General features: G+C 33.6%; 1 protein-coding gene across 1 annotated transcript; it reads right to left on the bottom strand.

The window, feature by feature from the left end:
- Nucleotides 1-3,079: 3,079 nt before the first annotated feature.
- Nucleotides 3,080-9,890, bottom strand: LOC110336879 (olfactory receptor 14C36-like). The gene is made up of 2 exons (XM_021219624.1): nucleotides 9,762-9,890; nucleotides 3,080-4,027 (listed from the first exon to the last, which is right to left on the bottom strand). The coding sequence occupies exon 2, from the start codon at nucleotides 4,004-4,006 to the stop codon at nucleotides 3,080-3,082; it is 927 nt and encodes a 308-aa protein (XP_021075283.1). The 5' UTR covers nucleotides 4,007-4,027; nucleotides 9,762-9,890.
- Between the last annotated feature and the right edge of the window lie 726 nt (nucleotides 9,891-10,616).

Here is a 10,616-nt window from a genome sequence, read left to right as displayed (position 1 = left end):
TAGTGAAATTGGCTACCCTACCAAAAGCTATCTATAGTGCAATTCCCATAAAAATTCCAACACAATGCTTCACAGATATCGAAAGAAAAATTTTCAACTTGATATGGAAACACAAACACACTCATCCACACAGCTATATCCCAAACAAAGCAATGTCAGGATAGCTAAAATAACCCTAAATAATAAAACATGTGAGAGGTACCACCATTGATTACTTCAAAAGGTGCTACAGAAAATGATACTATCATTAAGGAGATGTGTTGTTCATTGGAATTCAATGTATTGTTCATTGAAATCCATACACCTATGGAACACCTATGACAATTGATTTTTGATGAAGAAGCCAGAAATGTACACTGGAAAAAAGAAGGCATCTTCAACAAATGTTGATGGAAAAACTAGATGGCTGTAATTAGAAGAAGAATCTAAATTGATCCACATACATGTCCATGGGCTGTGCAGAAGAGCTATCCCTGGTGGCTAGTCTGTGGTGAGCCACTCATGAGGGTGATATCTTGAAGAGCTGGTCCGCCAACTCTTCTGTGGTGAGGTAGCCTGGGTGTGAAGATGATGCTGTCCCCTGTTCCCCATTTGCCACCTGTAGTAGCCTCTGAGGGCATGGGAGCCTGAAAGGTAGCCCTGCCCCCTCACTGGCTGTAGCACTTCACTTCGGCATCACAGTGGAGCTAGATTTGATGGCAAAGGCACAGATGAACCAGCTTTGAGGATATCAGAACAGGTGAGAGAGTCTATCCCTTTAGAGACTATAACTCTAGGGAGAGTAGACCCAGTGCCTTGACTGGGCAGCACAATGGAGCTTCCTTTGAAGGTGTGTGTGCTTGCAGATAAAATGGACCTGTTGGCATGAGAGCAGGATAGATGATCCTGCCTCACTCCGATGGCAGCATATGGTGACCTAGCTGGAGCAGTGCTGGAGAGAAGTGCAAAAAGGAAGAGGCAGCTCACTGACCAGCTCAGATCCTAGGCTGAGTTCAGCAATCAGTAAATCTGTACAATGTGGGAATGATTGGGAAAGTGCAAATCCTGCTGATCCAAAGCTGATGGATCAGCGCATAGATAAAATGGCCCTGGGGGCATGAGAGCACTAGAGCTGACTGCCTCATCCTGATGACAGCCTAGGGTGACCTAGCTGGAGCACTGCTGGAGAGCTTCCTCTTATGGTGTAGAAAAGAAGAGGCAGCTCACTGACAAGCTCAGGTAATGACCAGGCCCATATCCAAGGCTCTGAGTTCAACCATCCCTAAATCTATATCATCTGGGAATGATTAGAAAAGTTACAAGCATGCTGACCCAAAACTTCAGTATTTACTGATTAAAAACAGTAAAAAGGGGACCAGTCTTAGTGAAGATGCAATATTAATGGTGTCACAAAAGCCATAAACCTGGAACTAAACCAATGACTCACTGCAATGAATATTTACAGGTGAACATGTGTGAACAAAGGGATGTAGTGTGGGAAACACTGTGACATACTACAACTTCCATGACTATATATGGTGTGTGTATATTTGTGTGTGGGGGGGGGTATTTGTGTGTGTGTATATTTGTGTGTGTATATTTGTGTGCGTGTGCGTGTGTGTGTGTGTGTGTGCGCGTGTGTGTGTGTGCGCGCGTGTGTGTGTGTGTGTGTGTGTGTGTGTGTGTGTGTGTGTGTTATTTTGGGGGGTATGTTGCAAGAGTAAAGACCAGATTTGAGTTGAAGGGGAGATCATTTGGACTGGAGGAAATACTGTGAAATTCACAAAGAATAAATGTTTTATAAAGAGGAACTTTTTGAAACTTAGACGTTTCTACATACCAAAGGAAAACATTCAACGTGGCAGCCTAAAGACTGGGAAAATATTTTCAACACGTCAAATAGAAGGCTAAAATTCAAAATATACAAATAACTCAAGAAACTAGATACCAAGGAAACAACAGCCCAGGTTAAAAATGAAGTATGTTTCTAAACAGAAAATCTTCAGAGGAAGAAGCTCAAATGGCTGAGAAACACTTAAATAAATGTCCAGAATACTTCATCATTAAGGAAATGCAAATCAAATCTGTTGCTGTTTGATATGAAAATTTGTAGACACTATGGAAATAAGTTTAGCATTTCCTCAGGAAAATGGAAATCAATTTATCTCAAGATCCAGCTATATTCTTATGAGACAAATACCTGCGTGTCACTTTATCTTACTGCAGAGAAAAATGTTCAATCATGCTTATGGCTGTTTTATTTATAATATGCAGAAATTTGAGACAATTTAGGAATTTCTCTACTGAAGAAAATGTGGTACACTTAAACAATGGGATATTAAACATTTGTTACAAACGTGACGTCTAGCAATCAGAGTTGGGGTGTCTCTATGTCTTTTTCCTGCTTGAAGAACCCTTCCCCTCTGACTGGATTGCATTTTCTAACCTTAGTGTGAGGATACAGGCCTAGTCTCTTCGTATCTTGTTATGCTAAGTTTAGGTGATTTCACTTGAACACTTGTTCTTTTCTTATGGGAAATTGAGAGGAGCAATTGATTTGGAGAAGAGATGAGGTAGAAACACTGGAAGAAGGGGAAGGAGATGAAGTGGCAATTGGGATATATTGTATAAGAGAACACAATTATAAATGTTAAAATCATGAATTCAAGAAATGCCACAGGTATACTGATGGATCTAGAAAAAAAAATGATCCTGAGTGAAGTAACCCAGACCCAGATAGACAAATATGGTATGTATTAACTTATTTCTGAATATTGGTCTACATGCCTGCCAGTAGACGGTCAAGATAATACAAACTCAAGGGATACCATTAGAGGTTATTGTAAAATAATTTATTGTCAAGTCTTCTTTTTCTTTACTTTAGTCTTCTTTCTTTAAGTTTTTATTATGTCTATATGGGAGGACATGGATGGGAGGATAAGGATGTGAGGACAGGTGTGGAGCAAGGAACTGGGATGAGTAGAGGAAGGGGAAATTATAAGCAGTGTATATAATGCAAATAACACCTCTCCAATAAATAGTCTGAAATGTTTTGGTGTATGTATATTTGTATGTTCATATTTTTCTTTATTTTATTCAACTATGAAAGAAATCTGAATATTACTTTCTTCACAGCCTCCTTTATCTGTTTGTTTCTAAGACTATAGATAATAGGGTTTAAGAATGGTGGAACAATGGTATAAAATACAGAAAGAGTCATATCCTCAACTATTACTGAGGTTGCTGGAGGTTTTAGATATACATAGGCACCAGAACTAAGAAACACAGACACCACAATAATGTGAGGGACACAGGTGGAAAAGGCTTTCCCTCTCTCTCCTTTGACAGGAATCTTCAAGACAGTTGATAATATGCGAACATATGATATTGCAATGAAGGTGAAGCAGCTACCACTGAGCCCAATAGCAGTCAGAAGAAGTAAGAGTTTGTTGTTAAAGGTGTCAGTGCAAGAAAGCCTCAGCAAAGAGGGGATATCACAGAAGAACTGAGGGACTATATTAGAGTGACAAAAGGACAGCTGGAAAGTTTTGGAAGTGTGCACACTTGCAAGGATAAGAGAGGTAAGTAGGGAAGCCAGTGTCATCTGAACACAGAATTGGTGGGTCATAATCACAGGGTACATGAGAGGTTTACAGATGGCCACATAGCGGTCTTGGGCCATGGTGGTAAGAAACTGAATTTCTACACATGAACAAAAGAAGACCAAAAAGATTTGTGTTGCACACCCAGCCATAGAAATATTTCTGTGGTCAGCAATAGAGTTGATACAAGAATTGGGCACAGTAACAGAAATGTAGCCCATGTCTAAGATGGATAGATTCCTGAGGAAGAAGTACATGGGTGTGTTCAGGGTCTGGTCAACTGTAGTAGCAATGATGATGGTAAGGTTCCCTAACAGGCTGCCCAGGTATACCAGCAGAAACAGCACACTGAGTAGGAGCCTGAATTCCCAAGATTCAGCAAAAACCTCCAGGAGAAACTCAGTCACCATGGTAGAATTCGTCATGGTATCAAAGTACAGATCTATCTGGAAGAAAAAAAGCAGCAACTGAGAATAACTTAATTTATAGATCACTATCATTTCTCTTGAAACTTTATTTTTGTTTTCTAAAATTGGCCCTTATGTGTGAAAAATTAAGTATTTTTTTCTCTGACTTGCATACTTTTTTATTATGCTTTGTTGTTAACACACATATGTTTGGCTGTCTGTCAAATTGTATGGTATGATGCTAATCACTCAGAATTAATTTCCATAATGATAGCTGTCTCATGAATACTATTATCTTAATAAGTACTAAGTTGTTTAATATAAAGTTATATAATATGGTAAGTTTCTCTTCTAGATAAACTACGTTCATCAATTAGGAATGCCCAGAGATATTTAACATGTGGAATATATTTTTAAAACTGTTCATGTATTTATTAAATATATGTATTTAGATATTAAATGCAGTTATGTTGTATTATTATTTCAAATATACACATATATGTCTATCAATATGCAATGGGATGGAGAAAATACATGAAGATAAGAGACATGGACATAAAAATAGTTTGAGAAAGAGAAATAAAGTTGATCAAGGAAGAAGTAAAAGCTGAGGAAATTATCTCACTCAGTTTTTGACATGTGTGAGACTTTAAGAATAGGCCATTTGCCTGGAAACCTAGGCAGAGTTAACTTCACATGCTCGAGACAGAATTTTCTCTTTTTGGGGAATCCTTCGGTTTTCTAGAAATTCAGTCATATTATAGATGATGATTTCAATTTCTTAAAAATGATTATTTGGATATATGAATAGTAAAACCTGAAATATTGCTCTGCTAGCTGAATTCTGGAACAAAGACAGTTTTGTATATATAGCTAAACATGATATAATGCATGATAGCTTTTATGTTCTTACCAGTTTGAGCCTATTGTAGCTGATGTCAAAGTATCCTATGGAATCCCACACCATATTTTCCTAGTAGGGATCAACATACCATCAATTTCCCAGCATTTTGAGTGGTATATAAACAGTTGAGTTCTAAAATTTACTATTAAGTATAGGGTTGGTAATGTGAAGAGTTCAAAGAGTATGAAATTAATTATAAATTCCTATTAGCTTAGCAGCAGTGCAATGGCAAGTGATGAGAAGTGAGAGTTACTTTTTTCTTTGAAAGAGTTTCATGTATTGAGTAATTTATTTTGGAAAGTTCAAAATTCTAACAGAATGAAATTCACAAATGTTAAAGAAAACATTAAATAATGACATTACCTCATGAAGATTAACTAATTTAATTCTTATTCAAATAATTTATTTTATTTTAAAGAGAGTAATAATACATTTTGTCAAATGCAAGAGGAATAATACTCTTCCCAGTAGATATATTAGTATGACATCTATTGAGTAGATCGGCATATCTGTACTATATTATGTTTGACATATTTTCATCAAAATCACAGTCTAAAATGCCCATAAATTAGTTGAGAGTTATGATAGAGTGAGCAGCATAATTAAAATGTAAATCTAAATTAAATATTACATCACCTAACCCATTTCTGGTTGTAGTCCAAAAGATACTGAATACACATTTTATCAAATGCCTTACAAGTGTTTACAAATCTTGTGTCTGTGATGTGTTCACCTTTAGCAGCTGTAGAGTGACAGTTTGTAATGAATAAATGGGATCAGATCAGGAAGTAGCATTCATTACATTTTAATTATAGCTGCAGTATGCTACTACAGAAAAGGATGTGTGAAGGACACCTCCAAAGAGCATCTTTTCACAAAGGTCTATGGGTGGCCATGTCAGAATGATTATTCAACACCAGTTTTTGGAAAAAGTATAGGGTGGTCTTGTGCTTAAACTCCACAGGATCATGAAAAGCTAGACCTAGCTACTTTTAGAAGGTGTCACCTGCATAAATATTGTAAAATTTCAATATGTGTGAAAAGATTTTTAAAACTCTATTTATATACTTCCACTATTAAAATTATGTTGGAAGTTAAATGAAACTATAAGTAGTTTTACATTAGGTCTTTGTGAAGTTTGTACCACACCTAAAAGGAATTGTTTAGCTTCAGCTGTGGTGATTAGCCACCAAGAGCCTAAGAAAGTTTATGATTGTGCTTGGGAGCTCCTTCAAAATTGCTTTAAGACAGTTTGGAAGTTAGGGTAAAAAGCCGTTACTAGAGCCAAAGATTATTATCAAATAAAAAGGCATTAAAAGTAACTAATCAAATTATAGATATCTGTGCTATCAACTACTGAGCATCTGATTTTAAAAGCAAAATGACACATTTTTAAATAACTATCACAATGAAAATATTTAAAATATTTTAATATTCAGCCTCAATACTACTGAAATTCAATTAAATGTCATAAGTATGAACACTACATACCAATATAATCTAAGAGAGATATAAGAAAAAATTTCCTGAAAAAGTATCCAGATAAATGCACACGAAATATTCCCTAGCTGCAAAGATTATATGCCCCAGCACAGGGGAATGGCAAGTCCAGGAAGCAGGAGTGGGTGGTTTGGGGAGCAGGGCAGGGGGCAAGGGATAGGGGGCTTTAGGGATAGCATTTGAAATGTAAATGAAGGAAATATCTAATAAAAAATCCATCAGGTGTTAAAAATTCATCAGGTGTTTATTCTGGTAATCCCCAGATATGAAGACCCCTGCATTCCATCTTTTATCCATCTGCAGCAGCATGGGTGGTCCTAGAAAATATTACACTGAGTGAAATAAGTCTGGTACATCATGTGTAGAGGCAAAACAAGTCTTACCAATTTAAAAGACAAATGAATTACATCAAATTCATTTTTCTATACCCAAATTAAGTAGAAATCCATGATAAAATAGAAAATTATAAAATGCCCATAAATTTCATTTACAAAATAGATTAAAGAAGAAATAAAAAACAACTTAGAAAAATACATCATGTCAAAAAAGTAAAGTATGACAATTATTTTAGTCAGCAAGTTAATCAGTAAATGATATTTAATAATAACAAATAAGGTTGTGCTTTTATATTTGTGCTTATATTAAATTAATTTTTATATTGTGAGATATATATATATACATACAGAAATAAAAAGAACTAAGAATATTATATGTATACCAACAAGTTCAATAACCAGATGTGAATTAATTTCCAGAATTATAAATTTTAAGATATTATACAAGTATTTGCAGATCATATTTTAATGCATTAAATATGTCAAACTTCTTCATTAAATATAATTTATCTTTGCATTGGAGAAATTTCAACATAACAAATCAATAATCTTGACATATTAATAGATATAAAGATAAAAATCACATGTTAGTGTCAACCAAAGAGGAAAAGCTTTTTATAATATTCAATACCATTCATTTATAAAGCTTTTAATCTTCTATTGAAGAAATTATTTATACTGGGAAAGCAAAATTGTCTCCTAAGGTTTGATCCAAGGCAAAACTGACACTCTAGTTTTTACCATCTCAACTGAATATATTATAGGGAAAAATTTCCAAAGCATGCATATAAATAATAAAATAAAATTAAGGAACCTGACGTATTCCATTGGGCTTCTGTGTAGGTTGTTGCTGTTTGTTAGTTTTTGTTTTTAGATTACATTATAATTACCTTTTAACCCAAATCTTTCCTTAAATATTGTCCTACTCTTCTTTATATCCATAGCCACTATTTTCATTTAGCTATTGCATGCATTAATTATTTGTATACACATGTATATTCTTAGTAACCTTGTGTAGTCTGTATATTTCTTATATACAGGTTTTCAGGAATAGCCATTTAGCATTAGACAGTAAATTTAAGACATTTACTAGATATCTTTAAAAAACAATTAGCATTAATAAAATTCAAATACTATAGTGTTTAATTGACAAATTTAAATATCGATATTTAGAAATCAAGCTAGCACTATGTTAATTTCTGTAGAAATATCAAAGTAAATTTATTATATTCTGATTGTCTGAATGTTTCCTTTAAGTATGGATATTGATATTTGCATACTTTTAGGACTGCTACAATACAGATGCATTTAACATTTTTATTCAAACTATTAAAAACTTGAAAAAAAAATATAAACTTATATATCAATGTATATGTATAGTTGCAACATCATGTATATTAGCAAATGTTGGAGAAAACACTGAATGCAAAAGGTAAATATCTACTTTAAAGAAACAACAAGTTCTTTATAAGCCTAGAGAAAAGAATGAGTACTCTGAGAGTAATAAAATATACTAGCATTTTTTATAATCAAAATTAGACACATTTAAAACATATCATTCCAAACATAAATATAATTTTTAAACTTATTATTAAATCTGATGATAGGTTTAAGTCAGTCTTAAAGGTGATAATTTCATGTTTTTAAGTCAGTCTTAAAGGTGGTAATTTCATGTTTATAAAAAAGTTAAAATTAATAACTGGTTTTTATCAATTTCCTTTAAATTTTATTACTTTTACTTTAAATTGTTAAAAAAATTCTTGGTATTCTGTTGAAATTCATGTATAGCTGAAATGGAACTTTGAAAGGTGAGTTTAATAAGAATAAACATTCTTTTTATCAGTATTTATGAGTGGTTTCATATACTTGATAAAGTAAGAATTGTTTATCTCTTAAAAAAAGAAACTATATGATTTCCATATGCTACATGTATATTTATACTAAAATAAAGTATCAAAATACACCAAGGGAAGTCTTCTTGATTGAGCCCACCACCATAAAAACTTTACAGCGGTTGGGAGAGAAAGTAGAATCCTAGCTAAGTTGTTAGAGATATTTACTGGTCATGCAGAGGAACTGGGTTCAGATTCCAGCATGCAGATTGTGGCTACCACCATTCATAACTCCAATTCTAGAGGATACAACATTTTTTTAATGGGCACTAAGGTCACTGCATGAAAATGATATGCACACATCCATGCCAGCAAAACATCCATACTACATATGTATTAGGAACCTGTGTGTATGTGTGTGTGTGTGTGTGTGTGTGTNTGTGTGTGTGTGTGTGTGTGTGTGTGTGTGTGTGTGTGTATCTGTGTGTGTAACATCTATAAATGAAAAAAGAGATCATGAAATTGTAAGACAGCAAGGAGGGCATATGGGATGTTTTGGAGTTAGGATAGGGAATTCAGAAAAAACATACTTTTATTATAATTTCAAAAACTAAAAAAATACATAAATCTTTCAAATTGTCATGAAAGCAGATGTAAATAATTTTTACAAAAGGCAATATATATCTACTTATGTGTGAAATACATGTATATAATACAGATATATAAATAATATTATATAATATGATATAAATTTAAAATATAGGTACACTGGAATTTGCTTACAAAATCTGTACACCTTTTGTAACTATGGAATGAAGAAGAGGAATTTATTATTGTGAAGTGTTAGTCAAGTGGCACAGAAATGCTATGATCAGCTTTAATAATATTGTATGTCCCTGTAATATACCATGCTCCATATTGCTGTCACACTTAAGGTAAAATCTCAATAAAATTGCAAGATTCTTCTGTGATTGCTTTTCTCTTGAAGTAATGGACTTTATCTTCACACATTCTCTTAAGGAAATTAATAGTTGTATGTCAGTCTAAAAAATGACATGTATTTTTTCCTAAATACTCCATACTTTTAGATAGAATTTCTTTTTCTTCTTTAACCTTTCAAATTGAAGCTAGGGGTTGCTGGAGAATTCCCCAGTAAATAAGAGGGGAAGGTCAAGGTAAAACCATGGTCTCAGTACACTTACCCAGGCATTGTTTTTCCATTCAAAAATGAGAATGAAGCTAGTGTTGCTCACTTTAAAACATTCAAAATCTTACAGATAGTTCAGTCAAATATTCCTTTCTATAACTGATTGTACAAGTCTTCATTTTAGCAAAGTACCATTCTTGCATTTTAAGAAATCACCAGTCTTGTTCTCTTTTATCTAAAATGTTGGTATCCTCCTGAGTACAAAGACTCTGAGAACACAGCCCTTAATTGGGACAAAATGCCCAGATGGAATTTAGATAAGTAATGGTTTCCATAGAACTGGTAAGAATGGACCCAATTAAAATTTACCATTAGACATAGTCTGAAGGTCCACACATTGTGTCACCTAAGTCACCTGAAAGTGTGGAGATGATAATAGGTGATAAAGATACACTTCATAAAATATATGGAAAATCTCCTTCATATGAAGCAATATATCTGGCACCTGTATGGAGTTCAGGACAAAATCATCTGTAGTTTTCACAACTGAAACAAAGTAGATATTCAGTGTCTCATTCTCTCTTCTCTTCAAGTCGATATAATTATCTATGAGACATCAAAAACAAAAACAAACACAAAAACAAAAAAAAAAAACAAAAACAAAAACACACAACAGTTACCATCCTCTGTAAAAACAAAAGGAAGAAAAGAAAAGAAAGTAAAATTTGACTCTAAAGAATTGAAAAAAAGGTGCAAGACTTTGAACATCCATTAATTATCACAAAATAGAGACAGCAACAGGATCTCTTTAATACCTACATTCACATACAAGTATCACCTTTCAGTTTCATGAGTTTATAAAAACATATTTAAATCTTTCAAATACTTTTCTTAGTTTTTGCAGCTTTAT

This window comes from Mus pahari, chromosome 1, assembly GCF_900095145.1.
Source record: "Mus pahari chromosome 1, PAHARI_EIJ_v1.1, whole genome shotgun sequence".
In the NCBI taxonomy this organism is placed as follows: domain Eukaryota; kingdom Metazoa; phylum Chordata; class Mammalia; order Rodentia; family Muridae; genus Mus; species Mus pahari.
This window is presented reverse-complemented; position numbering and strand designations above follow the sequence as displayed.

What these genes read in the sequence shown, in the direction of transcription:
- LOC110336879 (XM_021219624.1), bottom strand. Translation starts at nt 4,006, where the DNA reads ATGACGAATTCTACCATGGTGACTGAGTTTCTCCTGGAGGTTTTTGCT.